Source organism: Rhinatrema bivittatum, chromosome 4 (genome assembly GCF_901001135.1).
Source record: "Rhinatrema bivittatum chromosome 4, aRhiBiv1.1, whole genome shotgun sequence".
Taxonomy (NCBI): Eukaryota; Metazoa; Chordata; class Amphibia; order Gymnophiona; family Rhinatrematidae; genus Rhinatrema; species Rhinatrema bivittatum.
The window spans coordinates 26,030,611-26,051,567 of NC_042618.1; the positions used below are offsets into that span (position 1 = coordinate 26,030,611).

At 42.8% G+C, this 20,957-nt stretch overlaps 1 protein-coding gene across 1 annotated transcript in view; it reads right to left on the reverse strand.

Annotated features, from left to right (window-relative positions):
• Positions 1–6,071: 6,071 nt before the first annotated feature.
• Positions 6,072–20,957, reverse strand: part of LOC115089278 (endoribonuclease Dicer-like) — a 109,497-nt gene continuing 94,611 nt past the window's right edge. Inside the window, exons 10-12 of the mRNA XM_029597400.1 lie at positions 16,509–16,671; positions 16,346–16,427; positions 6,072–6,324 (exon numbers count right to left, since the gene is read on the reverse strand). Of these exons, the coding sequence (XP_029453260.1) occupies positions 6,159–6,324; positions 16,346–16,427; positions 16,509–16,671 (411 nt within the window). The 3' untranslated portion in view covers positions 6,072–6,158. The remainder of the gene's footprint in view (positions 6,325–16,345; positions 16,428–16,508; positions 16,672–20,957) is intronic.

Here is a 20,957-nt window from a genome sequence, read left to right on the forward strand (position 1 = left end):
GCTGTATGGATCTTGGTGTGAACCTGAAGAACGGCTCTCGACAGGACAGTGCTTGAAGCTTGGAGATGCAACGGGCCGAACAAACTGCCATTAGGAATGCAGTCTTCAATGTTAGTAGTCGGAGGGACAGACCGTGGGTGGGTCTGAAGGAGGCTCCTGCTAGGAAGTCTAGGACTAGATTGAGATTCCATAAAGGTACCGGCCACTTCAGAGGTGGTCAGATCTGTTTGACCTCTTTCAGGAAGCGGGAGACGTCCGAGTGAGAGGCTAGGCTGCTGCCCTCCACCTTGGCTCTGTAGCAGGCCAACACGTCCACCTGCACCTTTATGGAGCTGAGAGACAACCCCTTCTGTAAGCCATTCTGCAGGAATTCCAGAATCGTGGGAATTTTGGCTGTCCGTGGGAGGATGTCACGGTCTTCACACCAGGCTTCGAATATTCTCCATATTCGTATGTAGGTTAGAGATGTGGAAAACTTGTGTGCTCGAAGCAGAGTGTCAATCACCGCCCCCGAGTATCCGCTCTTCTTCAGGCATGTCCTCTCAATGGCCAGACCGTAAGAGAGAATCGAGTTGGGTCTTCGTGGAGGATTGGGCCTTTTGGAGCAGATCCCAGTGTGGAGGTAGAGGGAGAGGGCTCCCTGTCAGTAGTCTTCGCATGTCTGCGTACCACGGCCTTCTTAACCAATCCGGGGCCACTATAAGAACTGGTTCCCTGTGGTGTTCTATCTTGCAGATGATCCCACCCAGTAGCGGCCAAGGAGGGAAGGCGTATAGCAGGATTTCCTGTGGCCAGCCCTGGACGAGGGCATCGATCCCTTGGGATTGTGGTTCCCGTCTGCGACTGAAGAAGTTGGGAACTTAGGCGTTGGACCGGGTTACCAGGAGGTCCATGGCTGGTGTTCCCCAGTGGTTTACTATCAACTGGAAGGCTGTGGCCGACAGCTTCCATTCCCCCTGGGGTCTAGACTTTCTCTGCTGAGGTAATCCGCAGTGACGCTGTCTTTTCCCGCGATGTGGACGGCTGAGATCTCTTGTAGGTTTGATTCCGCCCATGCCATTAGGGGGTCTATTTCCAGGGACACCTGTTGGCTTCTGGTTCCTCCCTGGCGGCTGATGTAGGCAACTGTTGTGGCATTGCCCAACATGACTCTGATCGATTTGCCGTGGAGTCTGTGACTGAAGCGTAGGCAGGCTAGCCTGACTGCCCGTGCTTCCAGTCGGTTGATGTTCCATCCCGACTCTTCCTTGTCCCTTTGCCCCTGGGCGGTCAGTTCCTGGCAGTGAGCTCCCTACCCTCGTAGGCTCGCATTAGTGGTGAGCAGGATCCAGGTCTGCGGGGATAGTCTTACTCCCTTGCTTAGATGGTCTTCTTGTAGCCACCATTGTAGCTGGGTTCGAACTTCCTCCGGGAGCTGCAGGCGAATGGAGTAGTTCTGGGACATTGGATTCCATCGTGACAGAAGGGAACGCTGTAGGGGGTCGCATGTGATCTCTTGCCCATGGAACCACTTCCAGTATGGATGTCATGAGACCGAGGACTTGGAGGTAGTCCCACACCTTGGGGCAAAGACTGCTTAACAGGTTTCGCAATTGATTCATCAGTTTTGTTCTCCTTGTAGGAATCAGAATGACCTTGTCCTGTCTGGTGTCCAACTGGACTCCCAGGTCAGAGGTTGCATCCGTGAGGAATTATACTGCTGGTTCTAGTGCTTCGACGGGTGTGGTGGCGTTCCTGGTCTTTGATAAGACGGCACGTGTCACCACGGCACAGCAGGCCGTGATCTGTGGTGACATAGCTGATACGTCGAATGACTGAGGATGGATTCCAGACGTCTGTCCTGGGCATCCTTGAGTGCCGCTCCTCCCTCGACTGGGATGGTAGTGCGCTTTGAGACCACGCAGACCATGGCATCCACTTTGGGGAATGCCAGGAGATCTTTGGCAGCGGGATCCAGGGGGTATAGGGCTGCCAGGGTCCGACCTTCCTTGAACGTGGTCTCCGGAGCCTCCCATTCCAGGTTAAACAGCTGTTGAACGGCTTTCAGCAAAGGGAAATAGCGGGAGGCCTGACGGAGTCTCTCGAGGAGGGGGTTCGTCTTCGGTTTCCCTGCGGCACTCGTGCCTGGGATAGCGAGCTCTTTCAGGCTGTGAGCCACGAGGTCTGAAAGTTCGTCTTTAGCGAAGAACCGCCTCATGATTCGGTAAGGTTCCGTTCCTGGAGGGATTTCCCCATCCTCCAGGGAGTCTTGATCCTCATCCGAGATGTCCGTGTCCCCAATGTTGGGGCTTTGAGGCGGGAGGGGCACTTCTCTGGGTTTAGAGGGTCCCGGGATGTTAGGGTCCTCTGGGAGAGGCTTGGTTGTGTCATCGGGGGTGCCGGTTGCATGTGGACAAAGGTATGTAGGCCTCTGAGGAATTCTACCCAGGAGAAAGATGCTGGGTCTAAATTGAGAGGCACTGCATCACCGGGGAACCCGTTTGAGGGAGGGTTCCGCTGGGGGTAGCCAGATCCGGTGTACTGTCGGTGGATCCAGATCCCAGTGCCGGCTGGAGAGGACCTTGGCCTGGTTCACCCAGAGCCTCCTTGCACTGTAGACACAGGGCCGTGGCCTCTTCATGCTGCGCAGAGACCCTGAGCCTTGAGCTTCTTGTCCGGTGGTGCCATGGTTTGTGCGCGTAAGATTGCAGAAAACTCCTGTTTGTGCATTCAAGTATACGCTGGGAGGCTTAGTTATGTGCTCCGAGTGCGCCAAGTTGTGCGTGTAGGTCGGATGTGCGCTCAATAAGATGCGCGCGCTGATGTGCGCACGGGGTTTACTTATGCGCCCAGCACAGTTGAGCATGTGCTGTGCGCCCGGCGCCCTTGTGCGCGTTGCTGTGCGCATGGCATTTATGCGCGCGCAGGTGTGCACACGGCTCACCTCTGTGCACACAGATCGAATCTGCGGACAGAACGGCGATCAAGTGAAAATAGCGACAGCGACCAAGTGAGCAATACGGCGACCACCTCGGAGGGTCTCCATGTGGGAGGATCCTCGTGTCGGACCGGGGTATAGCCTGGATAGGGCTGATCAACCCGGTAGCACTGATGCCGACTGGCGATCTGTGCGGCTATTCGAGCCTCGGAGACCAGAGACTTTTAGGAAGTGTTCTACCTTACCTTGTCTCGGCGTTTCCTGGTCTCGTTCCGGGCGGTCTCCGGCTGCGCGGGGAGAGGGAAAATTAGCTTCACAGCCGCACTCGAAGTTGCACCCGCTGCCTCTCAGCCACACCCGTTGCCGAGGGCTAAGTTCACGCTGGGAACCGGCTGCCGGACAGAGGCCTACCTCTGAGGGATCGCGGAAATCACCTCAGGAATTCTCAACTGGGGGAGGGACCCATAGGTATCAATGCAGGAGAGCAGGGCTTGTCTGTAGAGGTAAGATTTCTTCTTGTTCTGGATTTCTTTAGTTAGAATACTCTAATGCTGTGCAAGCATGGATAGAGTCCTGAACTGCTATGGAGACAGAACATACTGAAGAGCAGGGCTACCTGCAGGGGTATATGTACTAGGGCTGATGTCAGGAGCACACTATACCCATTGGTCCTGAGTCCATCTGCTACACGCTAGGAAAGTAGCTGTTAGTTCCCTGGAAGTGTGTCAGCATTACCCAGAGAGAGCTCCTGGGCAAGAAAGAGGCAGAGTATGTCACTTCTGCCTCATACTGGATTAAATGCAATGATTGGGAACAGACACCAAACATTATTCTACAGGTTTGCAATGTTGCATCGCTCTACAGTTAGTGTACAAGTGTGGATCTGGGACAGCTCAGGGCACATTATCTGTTGGCCATTCTGTCTTACGGTCAAAGCAAATTCCTAGATATCCTTTAAGCATTGCCATTCCATCAGAAGTATTAGCTGGCATCCAGTAGAGGGGGTCCTTTTAAATTGTCTCATTATCAATAATTTAAAACCCCTAGAAATCCAGTCTAATAATACAAAAACACTTAATTTTTAACATGGGTTGCTGATTAGTGCTTCTCTTTACTGTACTGGAGGACTGCCTCCCTATCCAACACCAGTACACCAAAGAAACGATACATTATACATGGGAGTTACCAATTTAGGAAGACCATGAAATAGAAGCAAACAGAATGTCTCCAACATTCCTCACACAAGCGAGAAAAACTGATTTTGTTATTTCGACAGACAATTCTAAGACATAAAATGATTAAAAATATTCCTCTGAGGCTCTTGAGTCACGGTAATGGAGAGAAAAGAAGATGTAATTCAGAACATTCAAGCACTAAAACTACTCTAATCAAACACAAAAATTTTGCTTGCAAAACTGACAGGAATCCATTAAGATGAGAACAAAAGCTTTAAGAGAGTAAATCTTTTGTCGTTTTCTATCCAGTGAAGTGTTCGATATCCCAGATCACTCGTGTTATGAGTAAACTAGAGCTGGGCGGGGATGGGGGGCGGGAAAACAGTAATTATTTGCAATTAAACACAGCATTTCTAGGAGGAGCAAGCTCGGGCCAATGCGCAGAAAACATTAAAAATGCCTTATTTAGCTCGTTCAAACCTTCAAGCATTACCAATGGGGCAAATCTGCAGCATAACCTCTACTGATATGCTGGTGGGAGTAAAAGACAGACCCCCCTTTTTAAAAAGGTAAATTAAGAGGTATTATAGTTACAGTGCAAAAAATTAACATTTTTCAAGCATAATACATAAAACGCACCAAAACAAAAGAAAAACAATGCATGCAAACAAAGAAATCAAATTTAAATTGAGGTATTCAAGTGAACAGTGCCTACAAGGTCTAATCAAAGAAACTTCGGCAAAGCCTATAACATACGATTTGTTTTTTGTTTTTTTTTTTTAAATTAATGACCTAAATCACAGATATACCAAAGTATGGCAGTTTTTTTCTCAAACAGCAATTCCCATCGCTTACACAACAGCACAACTTTGGTTGCTGACATACACATGCAACATTGTGAAAAGTACAGTAAGAAGTTCCTAGGAGAAATCTCCGAAGTATAAAGGTGCTCCATTTTGTTAAACAAGTAACCAATTGATTACAAAATCTGCAGCATGTTTTAGGTGCGATATGTCCAAGATTAGTTTTCTGGCCAAAAAGTATGAGCTCTGAAATGAACCGTCATGGCATTGCCCCAACCAGGAGAACGTTTAGTGCAGAGTTTACTGTAGTCTTGGAAAACCGGGCCCTACACTATTTTCAAATGGTTTTAATAGCTACATCACCTCCTCCAAACTGTTAAAATAACCTCAATACATACACAGACATATGAAGACCATTTTTCATGAGAATTCTGTAATAATTTAAGTCACACCCATACTAAAACTTTGAAAATCTAGAGCCTTTTTCATCACACGATGCATAATAAAGTGAAGGGAATGTAAAACAGTTTGTTCAAAAGGGGGCGGGGGAGGAAGGTTACAAATTAAAGAATTATCAAGGAGGGTCTCTTAAGGCAAGAACCTTTCTACACGATCCGATATGGCAGCAGAAAATGGGGGTATCTGGCATGCCAGTCATTTCATTTCAACTTTTCGCTGTCCCGAACAATTAAGTGCAACAGTGACTGGGAATGTCATCCCGATACCAAGACGACGCGGAAAGAAAGGACAATACTGGCATACTTTTCGCTCATGCCAGATTATCCACTACAGTTTCTCAACTGTTTCGTGACTGGCACTAGTGCACAGAGTCAGGAATTTAACAAGCACTACATATAGAATATACGTGTACATGTTTGTATATACCTATATATAGATGGCTTTAAATCTATATCTAGATACATCTAGCAAATGATTTCAGCCTAACACGTAAGCACAGCTGTACTAACAAGTAAAACAATAAAAATCGGACCTGACAAAATACTTGCTAAAGATTATGAAAAGCACTCATGTGATTAAACAAAGCAGAAAGTGAGGAAAGAAGGCAAGATTGTGCTTGCGCAAAAAAAAATATATATTAAAGATTATTAAACTACAATTATTTAAAAAATTGTATATACAACGTTAATCTTTCTTTTCCCCCCCCCCCCACCCCATCATCTATTTTGTTACTAAACATTAAATTCTCTTTTCCATTTGTTGCATTCAGCATTAGCTCTGGTTTTCCTGGTTTGCAGAGGAGTCTCAGATGCTGGCCACCTGAGGTTGGTTCGCTTTGAGGCTTCGTAGTGCTCGCCTTGCAGCCGCTGATTTGGCAATCCTGTAGCTTCTGCCAACACCTTTAAACTTTCCTTTCCCTACAACTTCCACAGTCACTCTGACCTTGCCGTCATAGGTTCTTTCCGCAGGACTGAAAAGAAAAAAATTGCCCCCAGCCCCATGAATTAAGCAGAATCAACGACAGCAGGAAGATCTCTAGAGCCTGCATGCTTTGTGGCTCCAAGGACGGCTTTTTCCCCTCTTGCTATGTGATTGAATTATGCGCTAGGTTGGGGTGGGAGTTCCACAAGGGCTGCAAAGAAGTCTGGTTTTCAAGGCTATCAACAGTGAATACTCAAATATTTTTCCATGTGTTTAGTCTAAAAACAAGGTTCATTTGCATAGCTTGGTTACTCTGAGAAGCCCTGCACCATGCCATTATCTCACTAAGGTTGCCTAGGCCAAGCACTATGTTATTTGACACAGGTCTATCTCCTCTCCATTGGTATCCACGGAGAACTAAATGTGGATACCAATGTGCTATAAGATTTATCTACATTATATTACAAATAAGCCAGCAATAAATGTATTGCGCAATATAGGAAATTAGTTAGCAGATTGCAAAACCCTGCCACAAAAAAAAAATTGCAGTGCGTTAACCCCATTCACTGTTCCCCAGTATCACATATTTACAGATGTTGCTCTGTTTCAACATTTCACTGTCCATCTTGTGAACAGTGATAGCCTTAAAACAGAAGAACACAGTGGCACAGACTGCTATCATCTTACACAGAGTTTATGAATTTTATATTTTTTTAGATTCTTTATAAAAGAACACAGTGGCACAGACTGCTTTCATTATCTTACATAGGGTTTATGAATTTTATATTTTTTAGATTCTTTATAATAGTGTTTGCCAACCCGGACCTGCAATTTCATGCAACAGGTCTGCCTTTCATTATACCCCGAGTGCATGAGCCAGAGAAAGAATCCCATCCAATGGAGATCTTGTGTGTGCACAAAGATCTCATGTACAATCAATGTACAAGATCTAGTGTGTGCACAAAGATCTCATGTACAATCGCTGGGAATATCCTGATAAACAGAAAGGCTGGGAAATGCTTCTTCATAATGAGTGTGTGTGTATATATATATATTTTTTTAATTGGTTTAAAAATGTCACAAATTGCCAGGAATGAGAATCACTTCCCTTGTCACTAACTGATTAAGCTATAATTTTCTCATATGTACTCACAATAAAACACAAAGTGGCTCTGTGTGAGGGCAAGTGTTATCAATTCACTAACCTGCCTAAATAACCCCCCCATCCCTATGGCTTTATCATCTGGAATATCAGTCTAGTCAAAACATAGGCTACTCTGTCCTTACCCTTATAGAATAAAACAAAATCATATCAAGGATAGTCAATTAGAAACTATCTTTAACTTTATTAGAAAGCTCATCTCAGACTTCCAGTTATGACGTGAGTGTGATCGGACGACGGGGATTAAAGTTCCAGAACGCCTCTCCTAAAAGTCAACATTATTGAAGTCTAAGTGCCTGTAACTACTTTACTGAAAATAGAAAACTTATTTAAAATATAGCAGGAAGCTTAATTGCTAGCAAGAGAAGTGAATTTTGCGTGGTTATGAGCACAAAACAACGCACCTTGGATGAGATATAAAATGGCAGGGAATGACGGCACAGACAAAACAGCTATCTCAGAAGATGTTCCACAGCAAATTTCTAAGAGTGTGTCATCGGCATTAGGCGAACATTCAACCAAAATACAAGCTGCGTTGGAGGCAATAAAAGGAGGTTTGGAGGGGCAAAAGAAGAGACTGGATCTTGCTGAACAATGCAATTTGCTTCAAGATGATTGCTTGATTGATGCTGAGCGATATATTGACGATCTGAGAGAGAAAAATGCTGTTCTAAATGAACATATTGCGAATCAAGAAAGTTGCAACTGACGAAACAATATAAAAATTGTTGGGCTGCTGGAATCGCTCAGTGAAGAAGATTTTATAATTTTGTGGAGCAATGGCTTCCTGAGTGCCTGAGCCTTACCTTGCCAGATGACATCTTGGGTGCGAAAGGGTGCATGCTTAGGCCCGCCGCGGTATAAAGATGGTAAAGCCCCGGCCAGTGATGACTCGGATCCTCAATTGGATTCACAAAACTAAGATTTTACAAGTGTATCGTCAATAAGAGCAAATTGAATATAAGGGCAGCAGGATCCTCCTTTTTAATGATTTTTCATCCCATGTGGCAGCTCAAAGGAAGGAGATGTCCATGCCCTATTCAGAGTTATTTTGCAGAGGTATTCAGCTCTCCCTACTGTTGCCGGCCTAACTCTGTGTACATCATGGGAATAAAGTGCCCTACTTTGCAAAGAAAAGCAAAGCAGCAGAGTTCCTGTCTTCTCTTAATGTCTCAGATGAGGGTTGCTAGTGCTTGCCAGTCGCCGTGCCGCACATGAATTGTAGGAAAGGAGGCAGCCATTTTCTCAAACATGTTCATTCACACATTCAATGGAGATGATCAGTCTAAAATCTAAGTGTTAAGGGTGTTACAGCTGTCCCGGTTTTGGTTCCAAGGCCTGGCCTGCGCAGGTTCTATATGAACATGGTGATTCAAGGGACAGTTTTTGCAGCGGGGCACAATTTTTGCATTCACACCCAAATCTTCTAATGAGAAAATTCAAATCAGCATTATTTGTAGCTATGGGAGTGTTCAGTTTTGCTAATATTAATGGTTTTCTTCAGATGAAAGACCCATGATCATGATCAGGAGCTCTTGGGAAGGCCTTCATTCAAAGGAAAAAAAACAAAACACAGCACAAGAGTGTGAAGTAAACCCCACCGCATTCAGCTTACATTTGAATGCATTTGTTATTGCTCATTTGTGTGATCTATAGTTTTATAGAATCAATATTCCATTCCAGGTTACATTGTAAATTCACTTTATCTTGTGTTGGATCAGTTAGAGTGCGGGCAGAGGTTATATTGTGCAATGAAGGGGTGATGTTCACAGACGAACTCCAGAAGGGAAAAAGGGGGTAGCGGTTCCTTGGAGCAGCCAGGGGATGGGAGGATCTCAGGTATCTACTGGGGGGGGAATAGTGTACGAGGGTATGACTAGGAGTGTGAGTGTGAATGCCAGATATAACGCTGCTGATTTTGATGGGTGCTGTGGGCGCTGCAATTTTTGCAAATTAAAGCAAAGGTCAGTAAGTCTGACTTAGATGTCTGGGGGGGGCTCAGCTGGGAGACCTCTTGGGCTCATTTACTGTGCACTGTGCACTGGATGAATTTGAGGTGGAAGCATGGTGAAGGTTAATATATTATAACCTTAATGTTGATGGAATCCACTCACCATAGCAAAAAGCTGCTAAATATGTTTAAGCGCCTAAAATCCCAGGGTTTTTTTTTTGTTTTTGTTTTTTTTTTACAGGAGACATTTAAATGATGGACATGTCAAATGAAAGCATGACTGGGCTGGTCAATGTGCATGCTATTCCTATTCTAGTCACAGAGAGGAGCGGCTATATTCTTACATAAGCAGCTGCCTTTTTAGGTGGATTACCAGCTTCAAGACACTGAAGGAAGGTATGTTATTGGGTTTAGCATGTTATACCAACAGAAGATGGCCCTTTGTAACTTGTATGCCCCAAATACCTTCTCACAGACATTTTTTAGGGCAACAGTAGCTAAATTATTAGCTTTTCCAGATTATAAATCGATTGGGGGTGGGGGGGATTTTAATATTGTTGCTGTAAACCTGCCAAAATTCCCAAGCCAGGTGCTGAAGACCTGGGAGTGAACTTTGTAAATAAAGGAACTTGGCCTATTGGCACCGAGGGGAGGGAGCTTGAAGTTACATTTTTTCCCAATCTTCACAAAACATACTCACGCCTGGACTATTGTTTGATATCAGAAAGTTTGTTTCCCGGGGTCCATAGAAACGATTTCTATCTCAGATCACATGTCAGTTTCCTATGGGTTGGAATTAAGGGAACCTAAATACCTGCCCTTTTCCTGGCAGATGAGCCTGGGGCTATATTTTGATGATACCTTCCAGACATATTTAAAGGAAAAATGGGCTGATTATGTGGTCACCACTTCTAATAACGAGGTTACCGAGTTGATATTTTGGGAAGGTGCTGATGCGAGGACACATACTAGCCTATGTAGAGAGAGTTAATCGAGCTAGAAATGCCGACATACTACATATGATGAAAACACTGAAAGATGCTCAAGCCAGACACATAGCTGACATATCGGAGCAGAATAGGATATTCACCTCATTTCAGAGAGCCGCAAAATTGCTCCTTTTTTGCACTATTAGCTTTATAGATATGGAAACAAACTTAGTAAACTTTTGGCAAATTTAATACATATAAAGGGCCCTAGATCACATATTCCAGATATAAAAGATAAACGACAAGTACACAAGCACTCTTTGGAAGATATCACCAGTAGGTTTTTAGAGTACTATCAAAGATATGAAGAAATTAAAAAAAGATTTCTTTACAAATTTTAGATGGCTCAAATTATCCCAGGACCAGGTGACTAAACTAAGTCTGCCTATAAGTGACGGGGAAACTTTTCACATGATCCAAAATCTAAATTGGAGAGGGCTGCTGGGATTGATGGGTTAGGAACAGAATCCTTTAAAATCTTGCGTGTCCCAATATTAATATCTCTTGTTGCATTTTTTAAATGCTATTATAACCTAAGGTTCTATCTCATCAGACATGAATCAGTCTAGAAACATAAAAATGATGGCAGAAGAAGACCAAACGGCCCATCCAGTCTGCCCAGCAAGCTTTGCACTTTTTTTTTCCCCTCATACTTCTGGTAGCTTTGGCTCTTAGTAACCTTTTGGTTCTATTTCCCTTCCACCCCCACCATTAACGCAGAGAGCAGTGTTGGAACTGCATTTAAGTGAATATCTAGCTTAATTAGTCAGGGGTAGTAACCGCCGCAATAAGCAAGCTACACCCATACCTATCCGCTTATCCAGACTATGTAATTCAGTCCTTGTTGGTTGTTGTCTGTATATAGATCCACTTTTCTTCATTCCCCCTGCCGTTGAAGCAGAGAGGTATGCTGGATATGCGTGAAGTATCAGTCTTTCTCCCCTGCCATTGAAGCAGAGAGCTATGCTGGATATGTATTGAAAGTGAAGTATTTTTATTTATTTTTTATTTAGAATCTTTTCTATACCATCGCTAAGTTATCTACCATCGCAACGGTTTACATGCTGGCACATAAATTAATGTAGGGAAATTGTACTATCGTACATTCTAACAGGTGCCGTCAAAGGTTCAGTTACAATAAATCATTAAAGACAAATAATTGTTTAGTGAAGTAGGTCATGACCAGGTGTACCAGGAAGGTACTGTTTACGGGTAAAATTCACTATTCATAGTGTTACAATTATGTTTATAGTGATGTAGAGTTCATGGATTCCTCTATCAGGCTTATTTGGTTTTGGGTAGTAACCGCCGTAACAAGCAAGCTACTCCCTGCTTTTTTTGTGAATGCAAATTCTTTTTTCCACATTTCCTCTTGCCGTTGAAGCTTAGAGCAATGTTGAAGTTGCATTAACCGTATGTTTATTGAATAAGGGTATTATCTCCAGGCAGTAGCCGTCATTCCCGCGAGCCACCCACTCTTCATTCACGTCCTCTAGACTTTATGGATCCACAGTGTTTATCCCACGCCCCTTTGAAGTCCTTCACAGTTCTGGTCTTCACCACTTCCTCTGGAAGGGCATTCCAGGCATCCACCACCCTCTCCGTGAAGAAATACTTCCTGACATTGGTTCTGAGTCTTCCTCCCTGGAGTTTCAAATCATGACCCCTGGTTCTGCTGATTTTTTTCCGACGGAAAAATAGTAGTCTTGCCCAAGAAAGGAAAGGATCCCTTAAAAGTAGGATCATACAGACCTATTTCGCTCATAAATGTCAATATGAAAATTTTGGCTGCAGTTTTAGCAGGAAGAATTAATATGGTACTCCCAGACATGATACACAGGGATAAAACTGGCTTTGTAAAAGGACATCACGGTGTTAAAAATATACGACGTCAGATAGCAGCTTTAAGTGATCAGTCAAAATCTGATGCAATGATTCTCAGACTGGATATGGAAAAAGCTTTTGACCCTCTAATATGGGGATTTATGTTTTGGGTGCTATCACAATATGGTTTTGCAAGCAACATGTTACATTGCAGATTGCCAATGTATAGTGATCCTAGTGTGTGTATTTGTCTCAATGCTGAACTATCCTTTCCGTTTAGGTTCCAATGTGGGGTTAGACAGATGACCACTCTTACCCCTTTTATTCATTTTAGCAATCGAGTCATTAGCTATACAATTAAGGGAAGAAAAAGAAGTTCATGGTTTCTCAGTCAGTGGACATCTGCTAAAAATGGCTATTGTTCATTGATATTTTATTGTTTGGACAATTGAGAATATTCTTGTGATAGTGAAAATATTTTCTCAATTCCAATCAGTAGCTGGATTAAAAATAAATTTCAGCAAATCAGAAGTGCTAGCACTAGATACCGATGCCTCTGCATCTTGGGCGGGCTTTTTCCTTCCCCTTTGTATAGGCTAAACACAAAATTAAATATTTGAGAGTATTCATTCCACAAAATCTTCTCCTCTCTATGCCTCAAATTTTGCAGAGGTCTTTACAAATGTGCAGGCGCAGTTACAACCCTCTTTCATAGGGAGATGCGATATTGTGAAGATGGTGATCCTACCAAACAAACTTTTTGTATAAAATGTAGATGCTTCCCTGCTGGCTTATTGTAAAAGATCCGAAGTGGCTCGTCTGCATTTCTCTCTTATTTGGAATGGAAAAAGTGCAAGGATTAGCTGCTCTAAATTAATGTGTGTGTGTGTGTGTAGGGGGGGGGGGGGAGATTTCCCAGATCACAGATATTACAATGTGGCATGCCAGTTGTGTCCCCTAGGTGAGTTGATTTCAGGAAAATATGCATATTGTGAAAAGGGTCTGCTAGACGGTATGGTTCACCCTTGGACTCCTATGTATTTAACTCACACTACTGATAATAATTATTGAAACTGGTGAATGCAAATGTATTATTATGACCCTGTGTACTATCTTGGTGCTGACTTTGTAAAACCTGGGGATTAGGGGTGCACCAATCACTACTTATACCTTTACTTGAAAATGAAGATTTTACCCCCCAACATGGAATACTGCTCTACTTTTCGTCAATGGAAAGTCTGGGGACTTCTGATTTATACGAGGAAGGAAGCTCCATTTGCTTATCCTTTGCTGCAGTGCAGAGATTTCATCAGATCCCCGCCACTCAATTCTTTGCTTTCTTGCAGTCTAGACACTATACTGGTCAGAAGGCACTTTTACAACAGAGTACACTTTTCTGCAAGATGTACAGAACACAACGGCCAAAGGAAATTCTGTCTTGGGTTGGCATAAGTTGTGCAAACTGCGACTCCAGGAGCAACGCTTGAATTCTCTAAGCAATTATTGGACTTCTTTGCTGGGAGTGGAGATTAAACCTGAGAATATTAAGGTGTTTTTCAAGTCATACCAATATTTCAAAGATTCAAACTGGAGAGATATGAAATTTAAATTGCTTCAGCACGTATACATTGATGATGTCAAGTGCCACAGAATGAAAATCACCTCATCCCCTATGCATGTTAAATGTGAAGCTGAGCCTGGAATTTAGCGTTTTTTTTTGATGTGTCCCAAACTGTCTGCATTTTGTGATAAGTGCTATATGTGGACTCTAGTTGCAAAGGAGCTTCACTGCCACGCTCTGGGAAAACAATTCTGTTGGGAGAACTGCTGGGATTCGCAAAACATTCTCACGATGTAGCCAAGTTCTCACATCTGGCACTGGCAGTGGGTGTAAATGCATCCTAATGAATGGATAGATGATACACTTCCCACAATAGATCTGTGGCAAGGTAAAATGACACAGTTTATGCAAGTGGAGTGGTCAGATACTGAATGTTTGGCCACTTTCGTATCTATTTGCTGTGAAACAGTGGAAAAGATTTTATGATCAACTGCAACCAGAGATGAAAGCCAACATATTGGCTTTGGGGTATTCTGGATTCTGAATACTAACCTTGGTAAGCATGAAATCACGACACTGTATTGCAGTACCTGTTGCATGACTACATCTACACCTGTCTACTCACAAATACTTAAAGTAAACAGGGTCTATGTGTAGGGGGCTTTTAAATTCCACCATACAGTTCCAAAGTCTGTGTTTTAGGAGTGAGTGTGAATATGAAGGCATGTACATATGTGTGTGTATGAGAGGTGCGAATAGAGCGGGAGTACATATGTTATGTCTGGCAGTGAATGGGGATGAGGGTGTTAGGGATTTCTAAAGAATAAAACCTTATGGCTTAGAACAACCATTAAGAGATTATCGAGACCTAATTATGGTTGGTATTGTGGATTTTGGTCGACTGCATGGGATGAAGAGAGTTTATAAGACTGATGTCATCATACTTGCTTAGGAGCTTTTGTGTGTCTTCAACCAAGCATTTTTAGATCTCACTGTAGGTCTGCTTTTGTACAGCTGAGTAAGTATGTGTCAGTTTTGAACTGTAGTATTCAAACTGTTTGAATGTATACATGCCACTTCCATTCAAAGTATTTTGAAAAAAAAAAAAAAAGCTTGTCTCAACATTTAATTAATAAGAAAATTATTTTATAAAATGAGGGTGTCAGACACCTTCAACTGGCGCTATGGTGAATCTGCATTGCTGTAATTTGAACCACATAGTACCATGGATGTTTGTTTACCCTCATTTATTAGTGAAAGGTTTTTTTCAGTCTGGCACTATCTAATTACTTAAAATAAACTGTGCATTCAACACAGTAACAAATTCACAGTAACATGGTAAATGATGGCAGAAAAAGGCCCATCTAAGTCTGCCCTGTAATAATTTTATGTGCATTTACCCAAAATTAGATCAAATTCCCATGTGGAACCCAAGCCCCAATCCCACTGTGTCCCCTTTAGAGTTGCATCTGCCGCTCTGTGTGGGTTACCCCATGCCTTCCAGGAAGCACAATGTGGCCATATCACTGCTGGCCTGAGTTGACCAGTGCCTTCATTACCATTTTCTTGCTACCAGGGATCCTCCCATGCCTTCTTTAAATGTCACTTATCTCGTCATCCCTACCTCCTCTGGGAACGTATTCCAGGTATCTACCACCCTCTCTGTGAAAACACTGATCTTGACTCTACCCCCTTGGAGTTATATCTTGATCCATCTAAGTAAATCACAAGAGAAGAAGGAAGAAAGAATAAACTCTCTCCAAGACAGGGGAAGCCAAGGTTCCCCTACTCCTATCTGCTGGAGTCAGAAAGATACTGAGGGCTCACAGAGGGTGCACTGGTTTATATGGCAGCACCCTCCGAAGCCTTGTCTGACTCCATCTGCTGGACAGGGGACATAACCCACCTTATGGACTGATCCTGGTATGTACAGGGAACTTGACTCTACCCCCTTGGAGTTCCATTTTGTGACCCCTACCTCAGCTTCTTTTCCATTGAAAAAGCTTGGCTTCCTATGCATTAATACCTTTCAGGTATTTAAATGCCTGTATCATATCCCTTGTTTCGCCTCTCTTCTAAACTGTACATATTGAACTCCTTCAGTCTCATTTCACAGGGCTTCCAGTACAAGCCTGCACCATTTTGGCTGCCCTTCTTTGACACGTCTCCAGTCTCTCTATATCCCTTCTGAGATATGGCCTCTAGAACTGAACACACTACTCCAGCCTTTATTACACTCACTTCTTTTTGTACTTTCTCTTCTATTGATTTCATACTCTAATCTTAATTCGCATGAACATTAACAGTTGCGCACTGTAATCCAACAATGGCCGCTGTTTCGATAAATAGGTTCCTTCAGGGAATAAGATTTCAAACTTCCATACTAATTATTTGGATTGTGTTCTCTCACACTCAACTACACGCTCTATCCTTCCACAAGTTCTTAGTAAATGCTGAGATGAGTTTTCTAATAAAGCTGTAAGACAGCTTCTGAGTTATTTGATTTCTATTCCAGTTTGACAATCCTTAATGATGCGTTTTATAATCTGGAGATCATACACACTAACCAAAGAATGGTCTCACCTGAATTTTGCTGTCTCAGTCTCAGGTTCCATCTCCAATAATTCTCGCACTGGGGAGCGAGGCACATTTGCAGAAAATTTTTCTGTAGGGGGACAGAGATCCGTTTAGAATTTTTCTGCAGGTATGTGAATTATAGAAAAATATTTCAATAAAGGCTAGTCACCTATCAATGGCCTCATCATAGGATAGTACACATGCCAAACCATTTCCAAAGACATCCCACTATCTATATAAATGGCACCAGCAAGCGACTCAAATATGTCCCCCATGGCCTTCGGTACTTCTATATCTTCTTCCTTCTCTTCATCTTCTTCGGACCTTCTGAGCTGTGTACAATTAGAACAAAACAAGAGATTTTACAGCTTTTCTACACCCTATCTATAGGACCTCGTCAATTCACAGACTACATGTTTGTTTCTTTCTTTTCTTTAGATTTTAAACATTTTGCAAAAATACAATATAGCCATTAAATCTGATACATAAATGCAGAGGCATTGCAAGGTATAGGTATACAGGGCTGCAAATGCATTCATGAGAGAGAGGGGATTGACTGGGTGGGATGAGAGGAAGTCAGGGATTGTGAGCAGGAGAATGGTGATTCAGGAAGCGTGGCATTAGGTGGGGGGGGGGGGAGAATATGCACTCTGAGATGGGTGGAGGAAGCGGAAACAAGCAGGAATTCAGTGACTGGAGACTGGGGAGACAGAAGGGACTCAGACTGGGTGGGGAAAAATGGCAACTTGAAGACCAAGCAGAGATAGTGGGACAGCTAAGACTCTGTGATTGGTTGGGGTATATGAGTGAGGGGATGTTAAATGGGCTCAGGGGTATGATAGGGCTGCAGGTGGGGCTGAGAAGGAAGTAAGAGAGGAGGGAGATAGGACTGAAGAGGAGATAAAAGAGGGGTAATAGAAGAAAGAACGAAGGTAGAGAAGGGGCTGTGAGACAGCAGGAGATGAAGGTAGTGAGAGGGATTAGAAGTAGAGGAAAGTAGTTGAAGACTCGGGAAAGGAGAAAAAAAAAGGTGGACTACAGTGGGTGAAAGGCTAGGGAAGAATAGAGAGGAAGAAATAGGCTGGGGAAGGAGTAAGAAAGAGGGCGAAATGGGACGGCTGGGAAGGCAGTTAGTGGAACATGGAAAGCTGGTAAGCAGGTGGGTAAGAAAAAGAGGGACACTGAGGATGAAAAGGAGAGGTGAAATCTAGCTGTGAGTGGATAGAGATGGAAAAAAATGGAAGAGATGAAAATGAAATATCAAAGTCAGAGATAGATGGAAAGTGAAGATGAAGATAAGAAGAGGAGAGAAAACGGAAAGGCAACCCGAGAAAAGGAGTTAAGAGAACAAAACAAAAAGGGTGGGACTACTATAAATATTATAAAATAAGATGTGGAGTCAGTAAAGGTAGAAAAGGCATTTTATTTTCAGTTTAGGAATTGGAGTATATCCTCTGGATGTATATTTCTCAGTGTAACAGGAAATGCATTTCTCTTTCTCCAGCGTTACACTGCATGGAGCATCTGATTTTGAGATTTCCATTTCTATTATTGCCCAGTTTTGGTCTCTTATTTTATATTTGGAGAGGATTTCTCTGTGTTTTGTATATATGACCAAGGAGAAATATTCTAGTGTGTATTTCTATGTTAGAATCTCTAGCAGTCATTTTATTTTTCCAGTAGGTGTATTTGGTGTTCTAAGGCCCATGTAATATTATAGTGCTGCCCTTTCGTGGGTATAGTTATTGCTGTTCGAGTCTAGCAGTTAGCGTGATATAATATGGCAGGTTTGCTAAATAGGTTGAATGCGAGTTGTTTTTACAGGGTTTTGTATTACCTCATAATGTGCCTGTTTTTGAAGGGAGTTTGCATTGCCATTACTGAGGTGATACCAGAATTTGATTTTTTTTTGTGATGAGTTCTGCTCTGCACCTGAAGTTGGAGGAATTTCTGTGGAGTTGAGTTCCATAAACACACCCTAAAGAATAGAAACAAGGCAGAAAAAGACCATATGGCCCATCTAGTCTGCCCATCCTTCCAATTTATGTAGCTTTCAATGGAGTTATTCCATGCTTTCTTGAATTCAGATACCATTTTTGTCTTCATCTCACTGGGAGGCAGTTTAAGAATCCACTACTCTCTCTGAAAAAGAAATATTCCCTAAGAATACTCCTGAGTCTACCCCCTTTCACCTTATCCCATGCTGCCTCGTTCTACAGCTTCCTCTCCGTTGAAAGAGGCTCACCTCCTGTGCATGGAAACCTTAGAGATATTTAAATGTCTCTACCATATCTCCCCTATCTCGCCTTTCCTCTAGGGTAGATAAGATAGGACTTATACTGGGGGTTCTGTCCCATCCTGTGTAGACCTCACAGAAAAAGGGAAACATTTAACCAAGCATCTAAAATAAGGTTCTCGAAAGGTAACTTAGAAATTTTTGGAAACAAATGTTATCAGCATATGCAACCTGGGATGGTCCATAAACATGTTCTCGAACACGTCAGAATCTACCTTCTGTTACTTTATCCTGTGCCCAAGAATAGGTATTTAATTTCGGTCTATCATATGTACCCACAAATTTACATGACCCATTTAGAGGTTACATTGCTCTTTTTAGATTTATTCATTCTTTGCAATTACAATTTTTTCTCTACATGTTCTGATTTCAGGAAACCCACATCCATCATTTTTTTTCTACTTTAAGATGGATACCTCTGATACCACTGGATGTTAAAATCTCTAGGTTTTCGAGATTTTAGTCCTCAGAATCTTGCTGAAATTGACCAAATTTCCGGTTGATAAACACAATTTAATTTACAGGCTCATTATTGGCCTGCACTTAAAGAATTGATTTCTAATTCTCAAACAGTTAATTAAACCTGCAGATAAAGGGCAGTGGTATAGAGGTGCAAGATCGAGCACAGTATTGCGACAAAATGCTGGGTCAATTAGAGACCAACAATATTATGCTGTTTGGATTATTGATCCAAACAAAGAATTAGACCCGAATCGATTAATTACTATCACGGGATTACTCGCCCTTCCCCCCCAGGGAGCCCCAATTTCTCCAGGTCCCTTTTCCCTGTACCCCAGTTTATACGGGGGTGCCAAGAGTCCTAAACCTTAAGTAACCCTCCTGCAAGACAGATTGTTTCCAGTAATGGTTCATTACTAAAAACCATTATCTTTTTTTTTGGATAAATTTCTTGAGACCATATTTGGTACAAATGAAGTTGTATGTATAGGACACAACAGACGTATTAAAGAAGATATACAGTCTATCTCTGGTATCCTTCAGTGTTATACTGGTAACCATAGATGTCTCTTTATATACAAACGTCTTGCACGATTCAGCAATGAGAGTTATTACAGGCACCCTGGAGAAAAGAGAGAAGAACCTCATGCTCCAAAACATTTTTTGATAGAGGTAAGAGTTTGGTGATCCGAAAAATGTTTTTCCTACTTAATGACAAGTTTATTTTTCCCAAAAACATGGAATTGCAATGGCTTCACCAGTAGCCCCATCAGTCACTAATTTAGTGATGGCCAAATATGAGGAATCCATCTATACTTTCCTTTTTTTCAAAAGTTCTAATTTGGATGAAATACATAGATCTAATTTTTTATTTGAAATTCCACTTTAGAGGACCTGACAGCTTTTCACATGTGGATTAATTCTGTTGACCAATTCCTGAAATTTACAATAACTTATAATTCCTGTCACATTGTAGTTTTGGATATTCTAATCACCAGGGATTCTGATGGTTTTATCTACATCTGTATTGCACAAAAAAAGTGGATCACAATAACTATGAAGTTCCAGTCATTTCATTCCATTGCCTTTAAGAAAGGATTACAGTAGGCAATTTTTTTAAAATCAAATTGCTCCTCTATTGAAGAGTTCAAATGTCAAGCATTTTTGTTAGTCCAAAGATTTTTTTTCCAATAGAGGTATCCCTTTCAGTGGTAAAGGTGGCTTATCATAGAACTTTATACTCCGGACGTGCATCATTATTATGGTACTGATGTAAATCTGCCAAATCTTGAGTAACATATGTACTTCCACATTCAAACAAATTTGCACCAGTCGCGTTTAGTATTAGGCAACATTGGAATGTGTTGGCTTTAAATCCCATTTTTAATGAGGATGTGGAGAACTTGCATGCTCGAAGGAGTGTATCTATAACCGGCTCCGAGTATCCCCTTTTCTTCAGTCGAGCCCTCTCCAATGCCAGACCGTAAGAGAGAATTGAGCCGGATCCTCGTGGAGGATGGGACCTTGCCGCAGCAGGTCCCTGTAGGGAGGGCAGAGGTAGAGGGGTTCCCTGCCAGTAGTCTTCTCATGTCTGCGTACCAGGGTCTTCTTGGCCAGTCCGGGGCCACTAGAAGAACTAGGCCTCTGTGTCGCTGAATCCTGTGTACAATGGCACCCAGCAGTGGGCCATGGAGGAAAGGCATATAACAGGATCCCCTGAGGCCACGGCTGTACCAGGGCATCGATCCCCTGAGCCCGAGGATCCCGCCTGCGGCTGAAATATCTGGGTACTTGAGCGTTGGACCTGTCCGCTAAGAGGTCCATGGCTGGCGTCCCCCATTGATCCACAATTATTCTGAAAGG